This window comes from Ogataea polymorpha (genome assembly GCF_001664045.1).
Source record: "Ogataea polymorpha strain NCYC 495 leu1.1 chromosome Unknown OGAPOscaffold_3, whole genome shotgun sequence".
Classification (NCBI taxonomy): Eukaryota; Fungi; Ascomycota; class Pichiomycetes; order Pichiales; family Pichiaceae; genus Ogataea; species Ogataea polymorpha.
Genome location: NW_017264700.1, coordinates 531,458 through 554,032, shown reverse-complemented (window position 1 = coordinate 554,032; position 22,575 = coordinate 531,458). Strand labels below are relative to the sequence as shown.

Here is a 22,575-nt window from a genome sequence, read left to right as displayed (position 1 = left end):
GTTCCCTGTCCTTCGCAGAGCGGTGCCTGCCGCTTCGCGAAGAACGGTCTCGAAGGCGCCGTACACCAGCCAATCATATGCTGAATCTCTGGTTGCGAGCTTGCAAAACCCTACTCTCACCAAAGACCTGAAACGGAAGACGCTGCTGGTACTTCTGCGAAACCTCAGGAACGGCCAGTCTGTGCTGTCTCAGCCGCTAATCAACTCGCTTTTTGGCCTATGGCTGCCTTTTTTCCGCGATAAGGAAGTACAGAGCTGCTTGCTGGACGGAGGTCAGTCGAAGGAGCTCACAAGCATGCTCGTTCAGTCGTATACACTGAAAGGAGAATACGAGCTTGCTCTGGATGCCATTCAAAAAAGCCCGCTTGTGGTCGACAGGTTCCCGTGCGAGCTGCTTGCGTACCATCTAATAGTCAACAAACAATTCGACAAAGCTTTTCAACTGGTAGACCTGCTTTACACCAAACGGTATCCGCAAATACTCAACCAGCAGATTTTAGAGTTGCTGGTAAAAAGCTCACTGGACGACGGGCGGATCGAGCTGGTGTCGAAATTCGTAGTTGGCTTTGTTTTCCTGTTTGACCGTCCGCTGATGAACCTTTCTGATGAGCTTGCAGGACGTCTTGCACGGCTGAGCATCGAGAGACTCGATTTTGCTACGTTTGCGAAAACCGTCGACTACCAAACCAAAAGACTCATGCTGACCGACAAAACCGGCGCAACGCAGTTAAGACACCAGATGGAGCTGCTGAGATTTAAAGGATACGTTGCGAAACTCGGCGCAGAGCGTGTCATCGAGAGCGGTATTTTTTTCAACCTGCGATTTCTGGAAAGCGAGTGTCAGGTTACAGACTTCCCAACGCTGACACACGATTTGGCCCAGACCATCGGCAGCCACCTGAATCTTCATCAGGCAATTATTCTCATCGAGCAAATGAACGGATACCATCTCAAAGAGCACCATGAACGGTACTCGCCAGCACTGCACCCCGATCACCAACTGTACCGCATGATGAAGCACAAGAGTGATCCCGAAATCAAGTTTGAAGACTTAAAGGGCGACTATTCTCAACACATGTCTAGTGTGGGGAAACCAAACCGCAAATCGCACAAATACAGAATGCGCAAGGCAATATCGTCCAAGCCGTTCAGCGTGCTACCCTTGAATATCATGCTCAAGACTATCAGCGAGTCGAGCAACAACTTCCGGCTTGCGATGGAGCTGGTGAACTCCATGATTCGCAAAAGACGATGCGAGCTCAACGAAGAGTCTCTCTACTACATGTTGAAGATTTCCACCGCTAGTGAGACGATCAACGTGGACCTTTTCACGTCGCTCCTCGACAGCTTCGACATACGGCCCACTGCCAAGTCGTACCATCTGATGTTTGACATGCTTATAAAGACAGGACGTGTGGAGCTGCTCCGACGCTACTACGACGAATACAAAACACACAACCACTACGTCTCCCGCGAGATGCACCGCAAAATATCGGCACTGATAAATATATAGAGCGCAAAAATGTACATACAACTTTTTGAAATTATTTCTTATGAAGCTTTTAGTCATAAACCCCAACTCGTCACAGTCAATCACCGACAACTTGAAAAACGTTGTGCGGCCAATTCCAGAGTTCAAGTTTGACTTTTTCACTGGGCCTCCCTCTGCGCCATCTTCCATCAACAACTCCCACGACGGTGAAGTGTCTGCCAAAGCCTGTCTCGAAAAGCTGAAATCAGACTCTGCGTATCTCAAATACGACGGATACCTTGTCTGCTGCTACTCAGACCACCCGTTGGTTGGTGGACTACGGAAGCTTGTCAGCGTGCCGGTGATGGGCATTTTCCAGGCTTCCCTGCTCTACTCGCTGAATTATGCTACAGAAGCGACAAAAGTCGGTATTTTGACGTCAAATAAAAGCTGGGAGCAAATACTCGACGACTCGCTGCTGGATTTTTTCGATTCCAAAAGTATCCCCAAGTTCATGACTCCGACGCTGGCCGCCGATGTGAACGTGCTCAAGCTGACTGATCCCGAGAATTATGCCAAGATTAAGAAAAAGATTGGGGTGTTGATTGCCCAAAACGCAAAAATTATCCTGTTGGGTTGCGCTGGGCTCAGCAGTCTCGATCGCAAATTCAAGCAAGACTTCCCAGATACTGAGTTTGTGGACTCGGTGAAAATTGGCGTCGAGCTGCTGGCCGCGCATGTACGTTTCGCGTCCAATTAGCGTCTTTTTTTCAAGCACGTCAGTAGCGTAAATAGGTCATCTTCAAGTTTCCGTTTTTTGGTTTCCTCCAAGTCGTCCACTCCGTCAGAATTCTCGCGGACAAGCCTTGTGACCAGTTCTTCCAGCTTGACCCAACTCTCGGGGTCTTTGGCATCTAGAGTTTTTTCTGGTCCAGATAACGGTGCAGGCCATGGATAAGGCATAGGATAGTACATTGGCATGTGATGCATTGGTGAAGGTTTTTCGGCAATTCCTGTAGCAGGTGGCATCATTGGGTAGTATGGATAGCCGTAGTAAGGCATTGGTGGAAATGGTGGCAAAAACTGGCTGGTATCCTGACCAAAGAAGCTTCTCTCAGCAGGGGGTATGCTGGACTGCCCGACTGCTGGAGGAGACGCCTGGGTGCCCGAAATGCTTGGCTGTTTCTCGCTGATTTCGCCATCATTCGACAGCGCCTGAGTCGAGGAGATTCTAGCCATAGGAGAACTCACCTGAGAAGTTTGAGAAATGACAGGTTTGGTAGCAGGCTGGTCCGCAGGTCTTTGAGGCGAGGAAGTAGCAACCGGTTGCTCAGGTGTCGTGCCGGACTTGTCATTAGGCTGTTTTTCCTCTGCTTCGTCGTCCGAGCGTATGATAAACGTGCTAAGTTCTGTGCTTGTTCCGTTATCCAAGGAATCCTGTTGCTCAGGCTTTTCTGGTTCAGACTGTTTTATTTGAGCTCCCTGCACCGCATCTTTCTGTGATCTATTCGGTTCTGGCTCAAGTTGCTGCTGGACGGATGGTATAGGTGTCTCCTTCGCAGGACTCTTGTGAATTTTTTCTGCTTCGCCATTAGCGTTCGAAGAGTGTGGCGAGTTTTTAGTTTCTGGCACCCCTTCGATCATACTTTGCAACCGGGAGACCAATTTGAATGTCTTTCCCAGCAACATGTTGCTATCTGCTGCGTTGTGATGAACTAAGCTACCTCTTTTTCTGAGAAATAGCTGTAGCTCCTCTTGGGGACAATGACCTTGATCTATAATACGTTTCAGTACTCGATTCACCACAGGAAGATAAATGGTGGGCTTCTCGTTGAGAAGACAATTGCTAATTTGATAGCGCAGGAGCTCTGTTCCTGAGCACGATAGCAAGGCGTCGTAGAGAACATAGAGTTGTTCATCTGATACCATTTTGAGATTTGTAGCCTGCCAGAACTGAACGTGCTTCTGCGCGTCTATAGCGCTATCGTGGCCCACCTCGTTCAAGACAAGCCGAGACAGAATGTCAATGTGCCGGCTCTCACCCAATTTTTCAAAAATAGACGTCCACACAACTGGTGAAACATTGAAATAAGCCGAGCATAAGTGTGCAACCAGCGAGTCTGTAACTATTTTCTCGAAGCCCTGGCAATGAGTTAGCAATTCGTTGCATGCTTGCACATAACGGTTCACATCTAGTGAAAAGATTTTGTCTAGATAGCCCGCTACCAAGTTGGATCCACGTTGAGCGTCCTTGGTGTCTAATTTCCGTAGCCATTGAGAGACAACAGTGAAAACGGACTTATTTTCTCCCCATAGGTCCAAACTATTGAGAATGTCAATGGCCTGGAAGAAGTCAGAGAGAATACCCTCAATTTCCTCCAGGTCACCTAGGTCTGAGCAATCCTGCTCCACTTCAGAAAAGGTATCGAGGAACATCGCGATGACAGGCTCTGTCAACCGTGTAAAAGCAACGGAACTTGGCGACAGCCCCGTTCTCAATCCACGGACAAATAGTGTGATTAGTTTGAGCTTCCTTGCAACAGGGATTCTGCCTTTACATGCAATCTTCAGAAGCTCAACAAAGGGATCTGGCGAGGAAACCACCCAGAGTGTGTTGATTGGTGGTACCGAAAGAGGCTCTATCACGATGTCATCGGCAAAACAGTCTTTCTGCAATTTGGTTTGCGCTAAGTCTGGTTTCGAAGGGCTTGATGTAAGCATCTGCTCGAGGAAATTGATGGCAAACTCCAATTGCTCAGCACTTCTTGATTCTGCCAGAAAGAATTGGCCCAGGATCGTACAGATCCATTTAATGGCACCATTTTTCACAGATGCTCCTTCGTCCTGTGGATTTCTAGTGAGAAACTTGTACAGACTATGGTATATTCTCACAAAGAGTTTTTGGTATTCGACAAACAACGTCTCATTGAGCTCTAGCGCTAGGCCGAAAAATGGGTGAGCCAGTACATGAAACTTGACTTCGATCAGCTCTTCTTCGCTCTCTGTCTTTGGAGATAGAGATGCTCGGTACACCATTGAGCTCTGGTACGCAAAGATGACGCCTTTCCATGCCTCCAAGGCTGCAATTTTGGGAGCAAGACCTTCTGCATTGAAGCACTCGGTGAATACCGAGACCCAGGCTTCTAGATGCGGCCAATCTTCGATCCCCTTATTCCAGGTGAACGCAGAAATCGAGTACGTGACCAGGGCCCATATTTTCATTACTTCCACATATGCACCCCGTCTGAGGCTAATGATAAGTGTCTTGACCAGAACATCGCAAACAGATAGTCCAGGTTCTAGTAGATTTTGACTCGCCTCCACGGTGTGCATGCTCACAAAGGTCGCGGCGTCCTCGCTCATTAAAGTCAGAACGTCCTCGCGAATTTTGGGATTGCAGTTCGAAGTCCATTCGTTCAAAAGGGCAACCACAGCTTGAAGAATTCTCTGGTGTGAGCCCAGATCAATACTCATGATGCTGGCCAGAATAAACGGAAACCACTTGCTACAAGTCTTGAGCATGCTTGCTGGAGCATTCGAACCTATTTTCTTCAAAGCAAGAATCTTCTCGTGAACAATGGTTCCGCTAGGATAAAACGGCATGGTCATAAGCGCATTGATAGCCATCTCACTCGAACTCCCAGGGAGAATACAGGACTGCTCTTTGCAGAACTGAACGAATGCGGACGCCAAAGCTTTGGATATGCGTTTTCTCAACACCAACGTGCACAACATCTCGACTACCTCTGCGGTCTGCGAAACCTCAAACATCGACATGACCGTGGTGATCAGCTTCACCCCTAACATGGTCGTTCGGGACTCCACTGCATCGAAATCCATATCCGGTGATACGCACGCCCTTGCAATCTCAGCACAGGCCACCTTTGCGATGCTCGACGCGTCAGCTTTGTTCAGCTCGCGAGTATTAAACTCTACGCTGTTGATCTTGAGCGTGTTATGAAGAGTGGCAAGGATTTCAAACCTTCTAGGGTCGTCCTCTTTCTGTAGAAGCCGATAGCATTTTCTGATCAGCTCTATCGACGTTGGATCGTTTGGCTCCCTCTGCATCAAGGAACCTGCCGGGAACTCTTCCTCTATATCGCCCACAACAGATCTGGGTAAATCTGTCTTAGGCGGACTCACTTTCAAGATTGACCGAGGCTCGCTAGGCTCCTTGATTGGAGACGACGCAATTGGTGATTTATCAACGTTGCTAGAAAACAAAACCTTTTTATCTGATCCTGTCTGGTTGCCATTCCTGTCCTGAAAAACAGCCTGCCGGGTTGGTGTTTGCGGAGTAGGCGCTGTTGGCTCCTTGGGTGGGTTTTGCGCCGACGGCTGCTGGTCTGCGTGCGAGGTACGCGCTGGGTTTCTCACGACGGCTTGGAAGGTCGAGATAGTGTCGCTTATTTGAGCTATGTTCTTTTCAAATGCTTGTTTGCTGATGCACGTGTGGTGCTGTCCAGGCGCCAGATGGGTGTCATTAGAGGCAAATTGAGTTGGAGACGGCTGGGAGCTCCCGTTGCGTGCTGTCTGAGGAGCTTTGCTCTGTGACTGAGGTGTAGATACCACCGACTTGTTCGGCGATGATCCCGACTGTTCGTCGGCTAGAAGGCTGGTTGTCGAAGGGTCATCGAGGACTATCGGAGTCGCAATTGCTGGCTGTGACCGAGTGACCAACGCGTTGTGTGGACTCCCAACATTTTCATCCGGACTAACCTTCGCCTGCGAAATGTCAGAGGCCGCGCGCTGTAATGCGGGCTCTTCGCGCTGCCGCCTTGATTTGTTGTTTGAGGTCCGTTTGGAATTCATTATCGAATACAACCTGCTCAGCTTGACGGGATCATTTCTGGACGGAGATGTCAGTACGTTGTATGGTGATTCTGCACTCCTCGAAGGCGCAAACCGTGACCGATTGTTTCGTTTCGCGTCGGCGAACTTCTTGCCCAAGCGGTCTGCCTTATCTCTGCCACTAGTAGTGGGAGCCACAATGACCGTGGGGCTCGTTCTTCCCGTGTCGTTGTCATTAGCACTCATGGCTTCTGGTGGGTAAATGCAGGACAGTTACTAACGGGTGTGTGATTCTGCAAACCCAGGAGATGCGGTCGTGTGGATTCCTAGTTGACGAGCGCAGTGCTTTATTTATCTCCTGCCGTTCCTCACCTTTATACACGTACAATTTTTTCAAGCAGGCATTTTTTTTATTTTTTACGCGTACAACCTAACCGCACGCCAAGTTGGCAGTGCAATAGAATACTTCAGGGAGCTATATCGTATTCATAGCTTGGAAGCACAACAATTGGCAGGCGGACCGTGAACTCGAGACCGTTGCTAATGCCTTCCACCGCCTTGTAAAGCACAGAGCCCTTGTTGTCGGTGAAGATCGAGGTCAGATCAAAAACCTCTCGCTTTTTCTGCGTGCTCTCCTCTGGCGACCGTGTAAGCTTGTAAGCATCCACCAGAACAAACTTTATCTGCACTAAGTATTTCAGTTGAAAGAAATTTGTCTTGAACTGCGGCTCCACAGTCGCAGGTACTTGTACATTCACGTTGAGCTGCTCGGCGTCGAACGTGCTCGCCGGCTTGTGGAAAACGGTGGTCTCCATGCTGTTCCCGTGTTTGATGCCTTTATATACTTCATTGTACTCGTAGCGCCTTAAGTACTCGTCTCTGTAAAATATCTGGTCCTTTATCAAACGCACTTCGACGCCCTTGGTCTCCAGCTGGGCATCCGCGAATGACATGCTAATGGTGATGTCATCTCCGACTCTTACAATGTTCTTGCTCAGAGTCAGGTTTGCCAGCTGCAGATGATCCTGCTTGACAATGTACTTTGTTTGCTGATGGACAGGAACTTGGCCTTCCATGTCGGCCACGTCATCTGCTGAGTAAAACTCCTGCTTCTGAACACTGTGGTAGTCCTGGATTATGTTGAATAGGTTTTGGCGCGGATTCGATTCCGCATCCTGTCCGTGATGATATTGTTTTTCAAACTTTTCCTGTAACTTGATTGCATCCATCACGTCGCTCTCGTTCAGCTCGTTTAGAAGTGCAAGAAACTGCTTGGTCTCGAGGTCTTTACTGAGATCAAATGTTGCTGGCAGGTCCTCTGACGAAGATCTTCTTGTGGAGTCTGCGGTCGCCAGACTACGCCGAAGAAGCTCCATATTTATCGTCGAGGGCTTTTTTGACAAGTTGTTGGGAAGGGAGGACGCATTGGACGACCGTCGAGTGGACTTTCCATTTATATCCGGCTCTGAGTACTTCCGCACATGTCTGGGCTGTGCAGGTATCTCAGAGGACCCTGCAATGTTCAAGTCAACATTTTTCAGAGCACTTGGTCGTTGGTTCATCCGCTGTCTTTCAAGATGAAAAAGCGGCTGTCTTCCAAACCTATCGATGTATGGCTGTATTTTGAGGGGGAAAAACATGGTTTTGTTAGAGAAAGTGCCATTTGTCTCCTTCAGTTGGTAGCCAAGAATGACGTTGTAGTGTATCTGGACTGCCTCCGACCGGAACGATGGAGCGAGATCCATAGGCAGCTTCATATTCACATAGAAGCTTCGCGTTAGTTTAGTCGAGGTTGAGTTGCTGTTCAGCTGGGTGGGCTTGAAAGTCAAATCGCTAAATAAAATGGACTGTGTTGTCGAGTAATGCGGAATGATATGAGTATGCTCGTCGTTCATATCTGGCTGAAATAACGTGGTCAGGCCGGTCAACAGGCCTCTTTTGTGTTGATCAAAGGTGATTTCGAGCCCGTTGATTCCAGCTAGCCGGCCTTCAAACGTGGCTGATTTCTGGAGTTCTTCAAATATTGAGGCATCCACAATTCGGTCGTTTATCGAGTAGTATCCGAAAAGTTGAACATAACCCAAATAAATCGAAATATCTTGCAAAACATCGTTCTCCTCCTCCGGCATGGTGTCCAATTGCTGTAAAAACAGAGCTCGTGTGGCATTAGAAAATTGAGAAGATAGGCGGCTGCCAAACCAGCCATCGTTTTGCGAGGGGGGGTCTTGCTCCGCTTGCTTGGAACTCTTCGCGACAGGGTTATTGTTCAATGGCCCGATATATCGAAACCTCAGAACCAACGAAAGCTCATCGGTCCCTGCAATCACAGGATAATTCTCGTATACAAGCTCCACACGTATGCTGTCGTTGATATTTTGGTGGTAAACAGTGTGCGTGACCATACTATTACGATTGAATATTGATGATAGATATCGCTATGAATTTGACGTAAGCAAATTTAATGTGTACTCCTGCCACCATCAGTGAAAATGGGCGGTAGCGGATTAAAAAAAAAAAGGATGCAACCCCCTTAAGCATTTTTAAACAACTTGTGTTTCAGCGTTTTGAAATAACTTATACAAATGCTATCTACTGGCTGGAGTAAGCTCTCAGGAGCCTTCAGTGCAGTTCACATGCTTCCCAAAAAAGAGAAAACACCAGAACGAGTCCAGTTCTCAACCAAATGGTTTCTCAGCTGTTTAGCTGTGTTTGTGATCTTCAATTTTATCAGCATCTTCCAGCAAACGACGTTCATGTGCCAGCTCCCGGCAGTAAACCTCGTGCGAGTGCTCAACAACGGAGACAAGTTCATTGACTCTGGAAAGCTATACTTTAAAGACAACTACAACGAGGTCAGAAAGGAGAATATCGAGCTGTACAACTCATTAAGCAAAATATTCGAAATGCAAAAAAATTCGTATCTCAGAAGCTACGATGAGTACGCACTGATACTGAACCCACTTTTCATTCTGGATGAAGCTGAGGTCAGGATTAAATTCCATCCGATGAAGTACTACTTCAAGAATAAAAGCTTTGAGTTCAAAAACAGTACAATTCCAATTCTAGAGTTCAAACGTGTTTTTGGCCGCAAACTGACGCCCCTTAGAGCCTTGCGCCGCCCTGCGATGCCATTCTCTTTTCGTCTACATGAACACCACCAGGACACTAATGACTTCCTCCACAAAATAGTCTATCCCATTTATGAATCTAGCGGCTATGACAGAACCGATTATAGCTTGGATTCACTTTTAGACTACTCGTTTGTCCTCAAATACATCAATTTCGGGGTGTTTCTTATCTCACTTATATTCTTCATCGAGGCGCTCTCTGTTGTGGTGCCATATTCGCTCAAGTACTATCGGGTTTTCTCCGTCCCCAGGGTGAACCAAGCCCTATTTGTGTTGGCAATCATTTGTTGTGTCAGCTGCTTTATGCTGATGTCTGTGAATATTGTCCTTAACCTGATTCTTGTTGGCAAAGAATCCAACGATCTCGGCGTCGTAAGCACGCTTATGGGATTTATCCAGCTATTTTGGCTTGTCTTTCTTGCGTTCCAAACCAAAAACTGGATTTGGAAAGTGTACCTCGAGAACAAGTATCCGTCATCTGACAAATCCAGAGAATTGGAGACTCAAGGCGGGCATCGGCACAGTCTTGGTGGGTTTGGAATTAGACCATTGAGCTTTGGAAGTATCAAGAGACGTTTCACCTTGACTTTGAGCGCCACGGAAAGTCAAAAAAACTCTAGCGCTGAGGGATCGAACAAACAGGATTTGGACAAGCTTTTAAGTCCCCATCTTTATACTGAGAATTTGCACCGGGAGTCTAGTGCAAATAATCTGGGCTCTGAGTTTAACGCGATACCGGGCCATTCACTCCGCTCTATACGATCTGCGCGCTCAATTCGCTCTCTGGGAGTTGCTACAATCAATGATCGAGATCCATTCACAACAGCTTTGCAACAACAGCCAGGAAGCCCTAAACAGGATGATAACAGAAGTTTGAAATCTTCGCGTGGCCGCCTTGCTATGCTTTACAACAACGGTACCGAGGAGGCAGGAGAGCCTGGAAAATCTGGGAATATCACAGATATTGAAATCGTGAGAGTTCCTTCTAAACCGCAAGGGGTTTTTGTTGAAGATGTAGTCACCGACTCTAAGGCTGTTGAGTCTGAACAGAAAGATGGAAACGACTCAGGCGCTGATAGTGAAAAATCTTACGATGCAGACTCTAGTCGTTCAAGTGAAAAAGATGAAGAACAGACCACTTCCAAACACTCGGTCCCCAGTCTCAAAAAAGAGCCTGCCGTTCAACCTTTGTTGCCAAAATCAAGAGATGTCGATGAGTTGTCAGTCGATAATCGAGATGCCGAGCATTCAACAACAAGAATCTCCACAGCAGCATCTGAAAGTTTTGAACACACTCAGGAAAAGGAGGATCATGGCAGAGACAATAGTGATTAGAAATGGACATTTATTAGGCGACTCATGTGTAGCTGTAGCATCCCTATTTGATTAAAATACACGTAAATAATTATATCTGAATTATTGGACCATGCCTGGTATCTGTACGGATCCGTTAATCTGTTGGCCTGCAACGACTGATGGCGGATTGCGCTTCAAACCAAAGCGCTCGTCAAATTCAGTGAAATCAATTTCAGCACCATCCTTCATATTCTTGTACATCTTTAGAGCTTCATCCTCCATGAGTTGGGAATCGTTATAAACCATGGAGCCCTCTTGGTTGTATATTCTTGCATTCGCAAACATTAGGTGAAGGTCGTAAATGAATTCTTCCAAACTCCAATATACTTCTCCCTGAACCCTGCGCTTAATTCCATCGAATGCTATAGGGTTCTTGATAATCACATAGTAATCAGGATAGACACGTTTGATAGGTTTGGTGAGAAATATTGTCGAGAGTTTCCGGCCATCAATGGACATAGTCAATAAGCGGTCAAGGATCTCATTTAATTGCAACTGTAAGGTATGGCGTTCTTCCATGGTCATTTCAGGAGGAATGGCATTCTCTTTACGGCATATTGGAGCCGAAATGGGTATACCTCGAGACCTCTTTTTCCTTCCTGATCCTCCCCCTGACGGCGTCTGTGGCGCAGAATCTCCTAACTCAGGAGGAGAAATAGTGTTCCGGGCAGATCCACTCCTTTGCTTGCGTTTCGCGGTCTTCGGTTTTTTCTTGGAAACGCCCTCCTCCTCGTCATCAATGAAATCAGCTAAATCGCCGTTTGGATCCATGGAGCTGTCCAAGGTTTCAGTATCCGTCTTCGGCTTGCGGCCTCTCTTGCGGCTCTTCTTTGGTCTTGACTCGTCGTCGTCATCAGAAGCATAGCCATCGATTTCTTTCAACCATTGCTCTTCGGTGATATTCTCATCGTAATGAGCAATCTTGCGCTCTCTGGCTCCACGACCGTAATGAAGCATTTCCGCCACCTCATCGGTAGTTTCTGGCTCTTGGTTATAAATCTCAGGCAATTCCGACTCGGTTATCAATCTTGGGTAGCCCAAGGAGCTGTCATTGCGCTCCTCGTCAATCTTATTGAAAAGCTGTAATTCTTCTTCGTTTCTCGCAAGAATTTCATTGAGCTCCTTATCTTCTAAAACCTCATCCTCATCCCTGTCATTCTCTTCAGCTTCAAGAAGCTGTCTTAGAAGCGCTTCTTGTTCTTCGGATGTAGATTTCTGGTCAAATTTTCCGGCCTGAATAACTTTACCGTCAATGTCCAACTTTTGGTGAGCTCTCTCTAATATGTATTCCTCAATCGAATCACTGGTAATTAGTCTCAGAATCCGAACCTCGTTCTTCTGACCAATACGGTGCGCCCTATCTTGGGCCTGAAGGTCTTGATGCGGATTCCAGTCAGTGTCAAAGATAATAACCGTGTCGGCAGTCTGCAAGTTCAATCCCAAACCACCCGCTCTAGTCGAAAGAAGGAAAACAAAGTATGGAGAATCCTCCGAGTTGAAATCCTTCAGCAGTGCAGTACGGTCATCAGCTCGAGTGTCTCCATCCAGCCTCATGTAATGCATTCCTCTGAATCTGAGGAAGTCCTCCATGATGTCCATAATCTGAGTCATCTGGAAAAACATCAACACTCTGTGACCGCTGGCACGGAACTTGGGCAAAATCCTGTCCAAAAGTTCAAACTTTCCACTCACCCTCCAAATTGTATCGTTGTTTTCATGAGAAGGATTTATCATGTCTTCAATTGCAGGGAACACATATGGATGATTACAGATTTTTCTCAGTTGCATGAGTTTGTTGTTCATACCCTTGATACCAACGGGGGCCTTGCTGTCCGAGTCACCAATAAACAACTGATTGTACTTCAACATTTGATGATATAGTTTGGTTTGTAAGCCAGATTTGCGGCACTTGATGACTCTCTCTATTTTATTAGGCAGACTCTTTTCGACATCTTTTTTCAATCTCCGCAGCAAAAATGGTCTCAAAACCTTATGCAATCTTCTGATGACAAGAAGCGTCTCTTCTTCAGATAGCTCCAACTTATCCTGACTGCCGGTGTTGGCAAACGGCGTGTTGAACCAATCGTCAAATGACTTGTCAGAGTTGAAAATTTTAGGAAGCACAAAATTGAGCAAAGCCCACAACTCAGGAAGGTTGTTTTGAAGAGGCGTACCTGTCAAGATAAGCCTGTAATCCGAATGATAAAATTCTGTTAAAGTAGATGATAGCTTAGATTTGGTATTTTTCATACGGTGACCTTCATCAATGATCATATGCACCCATTTTATCTTCGACAATAGGTATTTGTCCTTGATCACATACTCGTAGGTTGTCAAGAGAACGTTGAAGTTGCCTGCTCTGACATCATACGCAAGCTCTTTACGCATTTGCGGAGATCCTTTGTAACTGATCTTTTTCAAACTTGGGGCCCATTTGTCAAACTCTAGGTTCCAGTTCGGCAATGTTGAGAGAGGCACAATGACGAGAAATGGACCTGGAATCTTCTTCACTTCCATGATATAAGTCAAGAGAGAGATTGTCTGGATAGTTTTCCCCAGTCCCATTTCGTCAGCCAAAATACCATTCAAATGGTTATTGAACAAGGAAACCATCCATTCCAATCCCCTGAGCTGGTACTCCTTCAAAGTTCCGCCAACAAGAATTGAAGGCTGTTTTTCAATCTTCTCTTGAATCCTGTGCGCAACAGAATAGTAATCTGCATTTTCTTTCTCCTCGTCGTCCTCCTCCTCTGTATTAGTGTATTGCGGATCAATGTGATGTGCATGAACCATGTGTTCCTGGGTATCTCTTTGTTGAACTTTGACTGACTGGATTAAGGTACGCAGGAATCCTGTGGTTTGTTTCAAAATGTGAGTAATTCTAGTATCCTTAGTTTGGTCAAGAAGCTTGATATACGCTTCCTCATCGTTTGCCTTAAGAGCTTGCAATCTCTGTTTGGCATTTCTTTCAATACGACGCTGTTCCTCTTTCTCTGTTTGGGCGTGATAACTATTCACTCCTCTGGCGATTCTTGAAAGACGATCCTTTCTTGTGGAGAGATACTTTTTGAAATCGTCAGAAACACTAAGTATGTTGGCCTGTCTCTCCTGTAGTTTATTCTTTTGCGAAAGAGCTGTGACTGTTCGCTGCTGATTGTATAAAGCATGGGCCACCGATGCATCATGCGTGTTGATCGAACGTACCCTCGCGGAAAAATTAGGTAAATGATTTGTGAGCAGTGAGTTTTGATGGAAAACTGTGCTGACGACGTGGCCTCGAACAGCTTTTTGGTATGGCAATAATGACATCAGGGTATACTCAAAGGTGTAAGATACATCCTCTTCCTTCAGTTTCTTTAGGTTATCCAATTCTTGTTCCAAACGTAGCTGGTCCACCAATTTCTTGATCTCTGCAGCTTTGACAACGTCCAAAGGCTTTGGATAAAGGGAAGGAATGATGATTCTCGACTTTGGGTCGCTCAAATACTCATAAGGAAGATCTTCTGAAACCTCCGGTACCGAAAAGCTATCGACGACCAAATGCGGGTCGTGGGTAGGTATGATATTCGACACGTCTGGGTATTTTTCTGTCATCTTGTCAAGAGGCATGGGTGGATGTGGAGGCAGCATTTTAGCTGCTTGCTGCTTTGGTGGCTCCTGTTTCATTATCGGATGCTGAGGGGGGATCGGAAATTGCTGAGTCGGAGGAACTGGTGTCTGATTGGCGTGCTGCTGAGGCTGTTGTTGCTGCGACATCATCATGTGCTGGTTATTGAGCATGGGCTGTGGATGCGGCATTTGCGGTGTCTTGTGAGACTGTATAGGCTGCATTGATTGTTTGGGTGGCTCCTTTTGGAGCTTTTGCTTGTGCTGCTGTTGTTTGAGGAATGCATTGTTTTGCGAGACGATCGACGCGTTGGGGTCGCCAAATTGCCTGTTATACTGCTGGAACGAGATATTGATCACATTGGCAAGCTCGGGCTCGATTGGCTGGTTCTGGATGAACTTCTTGAACGCGGCAATCTGGTATTTGAGCAGTTGCGACTGAGGAGGAGAAAAAATATTGGAAGGCCCGAAAGAGCCGGACCTATTGGCCTGTTGCGACTGCGGCTGCGGTTGCGACTGCGGCTGGTGCTGTTCCTGATGCTGTTGCGGAGGCTGCTGGGGGAATTGCGAGAAGCCTTGTTTGTTTTGAAACTGCGACATCTGACTCTGGGCCTTGAGCTGTCTCTGGAATTGGGAGTACTGGGTCAGAACCGAGGCGAGCTCTGCAAATTCAGGCAGTTGCTTAGCATTTTCTCCGTGCTGGGATCGAAGCAGTTGGAGCCGCTTGTATATGTTTTGCAGCTGATCAGGGGTGAGGTTTTTTATATGTGCAGGCAACTGGTGTTGTTGTTGTTGTTGCAAATACTGCGGCGTGGGCTGTCTATTATTAGGGAAGTCCATGGTATTTAAACATCGAATCCGAACGCGAATTTGATCAAATTGTACACAAACACGTCAAACCACTGTGGAGATGCGCCGTTTTGGTATGTTTGCCTACAATTGCTAATAATTTGTAAGGGGAACTACTAGCTGCAGAAAATGGTGCGTGAAAAAAAAATGGCTTAACCAATCTGCCAAAAGAATTACTGTGCATCGACATATACGTGTATATGATTGGAGCATCGCAACAGGGGTCCTCTGGGTGGGTATGACACAATAGACTATCTGACCCAGACAATTATGCATGCTGTGTAGTCCAGCCTTAGATTAAGTTCAGATCCCGTAACCTGTTGCAGCTCTTGAGTTCTAGTTGCTGCGCGAGCTCGAGCTTATCTTTATCGACGAAAAACCATCCGTAGCTGTCCTCAATCATGCGGTCCCTGTACGCTTCTTCCCGCTGGCACTTGTTTCGAAGGTCGTTGATGTAGTAGTTTTCCACAGATTGGTCCAGATTCCGGAGCTTTCGTTCCGACCCTCCGCTATACGCCTCTAGCGAGGCCGGATTCACGTAATACGGTATTTTGTGCGTCGGGGTGAGCCGCTCGGCGCTGAACCCGGGCGACGTTTCAAAAGCGAATTTCGGCAGTTTGGAGTAGTTTGACGAGCTGTCCCCAAACAGCGTTCCCAGGATCACCGGGATCAGGACCACCAGCAGGGGCCCCAGTTGGCTGATTATGTCCCACAACTTGTTACCCTCTCCGTGCTGGCCACCCGCACGCGTTCCGGGGCGTGGTCTTTGCGGTCTCTGGCCAAATCCGCGCGGGGCCTGGAATGTTGCGCCTCCGGGCCCACCAAAGTGGAACGTGAACGTGTTGCCGCCAAAACCGCCTCCAGGCCCGCCAAAAAACATATTCAGAATGTCGTCGTCAAACATAAACCCTTGCGGCATGCCTCCGTTCATGTTCATGAATGGGTTCATTCTCGGATTGGCTCCGCCAAATCCTGCCCCGCTGGACGACATACTAGGGCCGCCCCGCGAGTCTGGATCAGTTCCCGTCTGATCGTACACGCTGCGCTTGGCGGAATCGCTCAGCACCTCAAATGCCTTCGCCAGCTTCTTAAACGCCTCCGCCGACTGCGGGTGCTTGTTCTTGTCCGGGTGAAGCTTGATGGCGAGCTTACGATACGATTTTTTGATCTCCACATCACTCGACTTCTTGTCCACGTCCAGAATCTTGTAGTAGTCTGTTCTGTCTATACTCAGAATCCGCTCGACCACCTCTTTCTGATCTGCCGTGAATTCGGCCATGGTGTTTGATGCTTGAGAAGTCGTGGTTTTTTAAAAAAATATTATTTTCCACAGCCCAGCTCAGCTTTCTAGAAATTCGGTTTCCAACTTGAATACATCACCGCTATATACGCCTCTATCTCTTGTGTTCATCCTCGCCGTCCTCCAGCAGCCACATTGCCATCTCCTTCTTGTCTTTGTTCTTGTCGTTCGCGTCCTTCTTGTCCGGAACGATCGTCGACTTGCCTTCCATCACCACCTGCTGCACATGCTCCTTCTGCTTCGCACGGTCTCTCATCCGCTCCTCGATCGTGCCACGCACCAGCAGCCGGTACACGGTCACCTGCCGCGTCTGGCCGAGCCGGTGCGCGCGGTCCATGGCCTGCGAGTCGATCGTCGGGTTCCAATCTGAGTCGTAGAAAATCACCGTGTCCGCAGCAGTGAGGTTGATACCCAATCCACCCGCGCGCGTGCTGAGCAGGAAGATGAATAGCTCTGGTTTCGTCTGCCAGTCGTGCACCAGGTCTCGACGGTCGCTCAGTTTCGAAGACCCGTCCAGCCGGATGTACTTGTACTGGCGATACGTGAGGAACTCCTCCATCAAATCCATCATCTTGGTCATCTGGAAGTAGATCAAACACTTGTGGCCATTCTTCTTGAGGTCCACGAGCATCTCGTCCAGCTTCGCTAGCTTGCCGGACTCGATCACAAACCGATTCATCGACGGCAGCCTGATCGACGAAAAGCCGTTTCTAGCGTTGAGCGGCTCCACGTTCATCTCTGCCTTCGGCCACAGTTCCAGCGGCACCTTGCGCTGCATCAAGTCCCATTGGACGTTGAGACTGAGTGGTCCCATCGCCTGCCGAATAACCGGGTCGAAGAGCGCGTCCTTCTTGATGAAATTAAATCTCTGCTTCGAACACGAGAATTCAATAGGGGGAGCCGACGCAGCAGGGAACGCTCCCAAACGGGCCACGTTCAAATACATGTCCTTGTACACCTTGTCTGGCACCGTTGCGTGCTGCTTGTGCTGTTTGCGGACGTAAAACATGCTGTGGACAGGCACCTGTCCGTCGTATATCTCCCTGAGCAGCTCGGCACGGTCGTGTTTGGAAATACCCGAATATGAGCGCAGATCAATGGCGTTCTGCACAACGTTTTGGTATGCTGCCCGCCGTGCACTGGACGGGTTCTCGTTGATGAAGCGCAAAAATGCAAAATTGTCGCTCTCATGTAGGTTTTCTGGATTCCATATGCTCAGTTTGTTCAGCACGTTGGCCTTGTCGGCAACAGATTTTTCGTACTGCGGAGAAAACAGATCTTCCAGCAACAGCTTGGGCAGCTTGTATTCTATCTGGTTGCGCGTCGTATAGTTGAGCTCCAATAGGTTCTCGTTGATCTCGCTCGCCAAAGACGTCGTCTCCGCAAACCTGCTCATACTAAACGCGGACTTAGTGTCGGCTCGCTCAAAGAGGTCCGGATGGTTGCACACCTTGCGGAACTGCATCACCACATTCATCAACGAGTCTCCCTGGGCCTCGTCGTCGTTGCTGCTGTTGATCTTCTTGTTGCTGTCTATCAGGTCCATGATGTTGATCTGCGACCGAAGCATACGATACAGCTTCTTCTGTCTGTTGGTGAGGTCGCAGAACACATCAATCTCGATCTTGTCACCAAGCTCGCTCTGGACGTTCTTCTTGATCCGCCGCAGCATGAACGGCTTCAAAATCACGTGCAGCCGCCGCAACTGCTGCTCGTTTAGCTGCGTGTTCGACTGGGCGTGCGCCTCGATATCCTTGGAAAACCACTCACTGAACTCGTCGTGCGAGTCGAACAGCGACGGCATGATGAAATGCAGCAGCGCCCACAGCTCTTGCATCGAGTTCTGGATCGGGGTTCCCGTCAGCAGCAGTCGGTTGCGGCATTGGAAGCTCAGCAGAGACTTCCATCTCGACGTATTGGACGACTTGATGGCTTGCGCCTCATCCAAAATCATGTACTGCCACTTCATCTTCTGGAAATACTGCACGTCCGCCACCACAAGCTGATACGAAGTCACCACCACGTGGAACGGCGACTCTTTGTGGTATACAATGCTCTTTCTGTCCCAGAACTTCCGCAGCACTTTCCTGTCCTTGGCACTACCCCAGTACGGCAGCACTTTAAAGTCGGGCACAAACTTAGTGATTTCCTGCTGCCAGTTGTGCAGCGTCGATGCCGGCGTCACCACGAGAAATGGCCCCCAGATATTATGTGTCTCGGCAAGATACGCCAGCACAGATATACTCTGCACGGTTTTTCCCAGGCCCATCTCGTCGGCCAGTATGCCATTGATGCCCTGCTCGTACAAATTGGCCAGCCAATTCAATCCCTTCATTTGGTACTCCTTCAAAGTGCAGTTGAGCAGCTTTGGCTGGGTGAGGTTCATGTCGCCGATACTGCTTGGGTTCTGGAAGTTCATCTCGCCCTCATTATCCGGCTCTGAAGCCTCGCCGTTGAACTCCTTAGCACGCTGCTGCGCCGCGAGAAGCGCAGAGTGTGCGTTGGCAGCAGCTGTCTTCTGGAGCACTTCGTCGCTGTGCGATTCAAAGTCGATCTCGCTCAAATCGCGCTTAGCGGCTGCTAAATCCACGCTGTCCAGCCCCGTGTTCTCGGGCTTCGCTCCGGCAAGCAGAGACTTGTCGCCCATATCGCCTTCCACCTCATCGGTCTTAATTTTCTTGCCAATGAAATGCGAGTACAACTCGGTCTGGTTGATGAGGAAATTGAGCTTTCTCGACTGCCGCCGCGCCTCTCTCTCTTCTTCTTCCTTCTTGGCCTTCGCCACGGCCTCCTGTTCTGCCCGTGTGCGCATGTTTCTCTCCTCGCGCTCGTGCTTTTTCCAGAAATTCAGCATTTCTCTCATCGACCGTCTGGCCTTGGTCATCAGGTCTTTCTGGGACCTCGTGGCCTTGCCGACCCATTTGCGCGACTCTCGGGCCGCCAACATCGACGTCTTCTTCAGATTCATCTGCTTGGCCTGCACCATCTGGTAGTACATCCTGTACGCCTTCGGGCCGTCTTTTCGAGCCAAGTCTTTCCAGATCGAGATGTACACATTGTCATACTGTTTGTCTATGGCTTTCTGCTCCTTCACGGAAACGCTGCTCTTAGAGACCCTGCTGTCTTCGTCCTCCATATCCAGATCGTCCGAGCCTGCCATGTTATTCATGTTCGCAGCTGTCTCGTCGTCGGTCTTCTTTTTCCGTTTCTTTGTCTTGGTCTCATCCTGCTCCTCGTCCACAAGCTTAGACGGGTCGATTCTAGTCTTGCGCTTCCGCTTGCGACGACCGTCGCCGTTCGTGTCTCCAACGTCGCTCAGCGACTCTGCCGGCTCCGCCGGCTCTTCCACCTGCAATTCGTCCACCTTTTTCGGCGCAATATTCATAAGCGGCTGGCTGGCCGTTTCTTCTTGCGGCTTGGCTCTGTCAGTGGTCTTGTGGAGCTTGTTCTGCTCCTCGCGTTGCACGTCGGCGAGCAGCTTGAGCTGGTCTGTCTTGAGGTCGCGCAAATCCTCCGACTCTTGCTCGGCTAGCTTGTTGCGCCTCGTCAGCTTGTCGTAGATCTTGGGATCAAGCTCCAAAACCTTAGTCTTGAGATCTTCGATCAGCCCTGGGTCCACATAGATGCCATCCTGGGCCCTGAGAAGCCTCAGTTCGTTGTCCAGGAGCTGCACCTGGTTGATCTCGTTGGTGGAAAGTGCATCCAGTTTCACCAAAGCCCGCACACGCCGTTCGAACGAGTTCATCAGTTCTGTGCATGAGGGCACGGTCCCGTTTGCAACGGTCTCTGTGCTCGGTTGATCTGTGCTGGGCGACGAGAGCATCGCAGAAATCGACATCTGGCGGTCGGCAGGAGGCACAGCAGCGGTGAGTACGCGACTATGGCCGTTGGACGCGGACGGAGGTCCTGTCTCGGTGTGCTCATCGTTGGTGTTCATGACAATCGGCGATGGCGAACTAACAAATAAGTTTTAAAAAGCTCCACGGGAATTATTTGCCACCTGACGCTTAGTTTGTGTGTTGGTGTTGCTCGATTTAAATTTTTCTCTCGTGCTGGTTGATTCGTTATTCGTTTTCATTGAACGGAAAAAGGGCCGTAGAACGGGATTTAATTATAGCGATCTGGAGGGCACAGTAGGACAGTTTGAGGGGTCTTTTGCTGTATAAAGAGCGTTGCAGCACTTGGAAGTAGCCGTGAACACCCGACGCTCGGTTTTCTAGTACAGCTCACTGCCCACCCCTGTTGTCCGACCCGTCGATCGGCTTTTAGTATTTTTATTCCTGCGAGCGCAAATCAGGAATTTTTGCCGACCCCCACTTTGTTGTCTCTTTTTCTTCCTCACCATGTCTCAACAGCCAGCAACGACCAGCCGTGCAGAGCTGGTATCCAGCGCAGTTGAGTTTCTTTTGGACCAGAGCATTGCGGACTCGCCGCTCGCCAAAAAGGTCGAATTTCTAGAATCTAAAGGCCTTACCCAGCAGGAAATCGAGGAGGCGTTACAAAAGGCTCGTACGGGCACAGTTCAGGCATCGCCATCACAGCAGTCCGTTGTACCGCCTCGCCCACCAGTGCCCGATTATTACCCTAGCGCACCTCCACTGCCTGAGCGTGATTGGAAGGACTACTTTATCATGGCAACAGCAACGGCAGGAATTTCGTATGGGGTGTACCAGTTTGTGAAACGGTACGTTGTTCCGAAAATTTTGCCTCCATCAAAGACACAATTGGAGCAGGACAAGGCTGCGATCGATCACGAGTTTCAGCGTGTCGAAAGCCTACTGGAGAAGTTCGAGGCGGACCAGAAAGAGTTCTACCAAAAGCAGGAGGCAAAGTCCAAAAAAATCGACGAAACGTTGCAGGAAGTCGACGAAATTATCAACAAAACAAACGAAAAGAACCTCAACAACGAGGAGACGCTCAAGTACCTCAAGCTCGAGATCGAAAACATTAAGACCACGCTACTTAAAACACTCGACAGTCAAAAAGCCACGCTCAACGCAGAGCTGTCGGCCATGGAGAAGCAGCTGCAGGACATTAAGTTCGACATCAAGACCTCTGGCATCGCCGTGGCTCCGCAGCTAAGCACGCCTCCAAGTGAGTCGACGTCTAGGCAGTCGCCTGCTGCGGAAGCAAAACCCAAAATCAATCTGAATATACCGCCTACGACGTCCATTCCGTCGCTCAGAGACGTGTTGTCCAGAGAAAAGGATAAAGACGTGAATTCTGACAGTATTGCGCAGTACGAGCAGCGCACAGCTAACGAAAAAGATGTCGAGCGCTCCATCCCAGCTTGGCAGCTTTCTGCCAGCAACGGAGGAAGCTCCACGACGTCGGGCGTGGCGGGAGACGAACAGAAAGAACCTAAAAGAGGCATACCGGCGTGGCAGCTGAATGCCTAATATATTTTCTAATTGTACAATTCCATTACTTCTTATCCGTACATCCTAAACCATCCTTCTACCGTACCTTACCAAACCTGTGACCATGTTGAACTGAAAGGAATGCTACTTTTTGTGTTTGTATCCAGCAACGAGGTGTTCCACGGAGAATTAGAAGACCCCGACGATATCGTGGAACCAGTCGACCCTGCCCTCATCGGTGACGAGACTTGATCCTTCCCCGACGAAAGAGAGGAAACCGTGCTCGAATGAGCGAGCTGAGGGGCCACAGGACCGAGCTGCGCAAGTTGCTGCTGATCAGCCAGCGACATGAACAACAAATCAGAGTTAGAACCTGAAACCGGCGATGGCGTCGTCGAAGATCCCACCAGCGGATTCATTTTCTCGAACGAGGACTGGAATCCTTGTGGAGCGTGTCTTGGTCTGTTGAACCCCTGAGACGGAGCGTAGTTGATCATCTGCTGGGCCTGCTTGTTTCTCTGTATCTTGTGCTTCTGGAGGCCCAGTCTAGCCTGTTCAGACTGGTACTTCGCCGTCAACGCGATAGTGTTGTTTATATCGTCTAGCTGATACGAAAAAGGCACAGAGTCCAGGACCATTTTGTTCGTGCTGGAAAGTTTTCGGTTCACGAAAATTATATTGGCCAAAAAATCTTGGGGAGGCTGTTTGGTGGGT

At 48.7% G+C, this 22,575-nt stretch overlaps 10 protein-coding genes across 10 annotated transcripts; 4 read left to right on the top strand and 6 right to left on the bottom strand.

Annotated features, from left to right (window-relative positions):
* Window positions 1-4: 4 nt before the first annotated feature.
* OGAPODRAFT_16146 (uncharacterized protein) lies at window positions 5-1,514 on the top strand (the record flags this gene model as incomplete). The annotated part of the gene is made up of 1 exon (XM_018354212.1): window positions 5-1,514. Exon 1 carries the CDS (start codon window positions 296-298, stop codon window positions 1,511-1,513), a length of 1,218 nt encoding a protein of 405 aa, XP_018211380.1. The 5' UTR covers window positions 5-295.
* Window positions 1,515-1,553: 39 nt separating this feature from the next.
* Window positions 1,554-2,164, top strand: OGAPODRAFT_7732 (uncharacterized protein; the record flags this gene model as incomplete). The annotated part of the gene is made up of 2 exons (XM_018356314.1): window positions 1,554-2,101; window positions 2,149-2,164. 2 exons carry the CDS (start codon window positions 1,554-1,556, stop codon window positions 2,162-2,164), a joined length of 564 nt encoding a protein of 187 aa, XP_018211379.1.
* OGAPODRAFT_76014 (uncharacterized protein) lies at window positions 1,619-6,508 on the bottom strand (the record flags this gene model as incomplete). The annotated part of the gene is made up of 1 exon (XM_018356113.1): window positions 1,619-6,508. One exon carries the CDS (start codon window positions 6,506-6,508, stop codon window positions 2,228-2,230), a length of 4,281 nt encoding a protein of 1,426 aa, XP_018211378.1. The 3' UTR covers window positions 1,619-2,227.
* Window positions 6,509-6,682: 174 nt separating this feature from the next.
* OGAPODRAFT_16145 (uncharacterized protein) lies at window positions 6,683-8,570 on the bottom strand. Its single transcript, XM_018354211.1, has one exon. The coding sequence runs from the start codon at window positions 8,389-8,391 to the stop codon at window positions 6,730-6,732; it is 1,662 nt and encodes a 553-aa protein (XP_018211377.1). The 5' UTR covers window positions 8,392-8,570; the 3' UTR covers window positions 6,683-6,729.
* Window positions 8,571-8,895: 325 nt separating this feature from the next.
* OGAPODRAFT_93447 (uncharacterized protein) lies at window positions 8,896-15,370 on the top strand (the record flags this gene model as incomplete). Its single annotated transcript, XM_018357343.1, has 1 exon — window positions 8,896-15,370. One exon carries the CDS (start codon window positions 8,896-8,898, stop codon window positions 10,723-10,725), a length of 1,830 nt encoding a protein of 609 aa, XP_018211375.1. The 3' UTR covers window positions 10,726-15,370.
* OGAPODRAFT_16144 (global transcription activator Snf2p) lies at window positions 10,244-14,358 on the bottom strand. Its single transcript, XM_018354210.1, has one exon. The coding sequence runs from the start codon at window positions 14,338-14,340 to the stop codon at window positions 10,807-10,809; it is 3,534 nt and encodes a 1,177-aa protein (XP_018211376.1). The 5' UTR covers window positions 14,341-14,358; the 3' UTR covers window positions 10,244-10,806.
* OGAPODRAFT_76010 (uncharacterized protein) lies at window positions 15,350-16,480 on the bottom strand (the record flags this gene model as incomplete). The annotated part of the gene is made up of 1 exon (XM_018356112.1): window positions 15,350-16,480. One exon carries the CDS (start codon window positions 16,478-16,480, stop codon window positions 15,494-15,496), a length of 987 nt encoding a protein of 328 aa, XP_018211374.1. The 3' UTR covers window positions 15,350-15,493.
* An 82-nt stretch (window positions 16,481-16,562) lies between these two features.
* OGAPODRAFT_16143 (uncharacterized protein) lies at window positions 16,563-20,497 on the bottom strand. Its single transcript, XM_018354209.1, has one exon. The coding sequence runs from the start codon at window positions 20,436-20,438 to the stop codon at window positions 16,596-16,598; it is 3,843 nt and encodes a 1,280-aa protein (XP_018211373.1). The 5' UTR covers window positions 20,439-20,497; the 3' UTR covers window positions 16,563-16,595.
* Window positions 20,498-20,821: 324 nt separating this feature from the next.
* Window positions 20,822-21,936, top strand: OGAPODRAFT_16142 (peroxisomal membrane protein PER10). Its single transcript, XM_018354208.1, has one exon. It carries the CDS (start codon window positions 20,845-20,847, stop codon window positions 21,898-21,900), a length of 1,056 nt encoding a protein of 351 aa, XP_018211372.1. The 5' UTR covers window positions 20,822-20,844; the 3' UTR covers window positions 21,901-21,936.
* OGAPODRAFT_16141 (uncharacterized protein) lies at window positions 21,932-22,505 on the bottom strand. Its single transcript, XM_018354207.1, has one exon. It carries the CDS (start codon window positions 22,497-22,499, stop codon window positions 21,969-21,971), a length of 531 nt encoding a protein of 176 aa, XP_018211371.1. The 5' UTR covers window positions 22,500-22,505; the 3' UTR covers window positions 21,932-21,968.
* Between the last annotated feature and the right edge of the window lie 70 nt (window positions 22,506-22,575).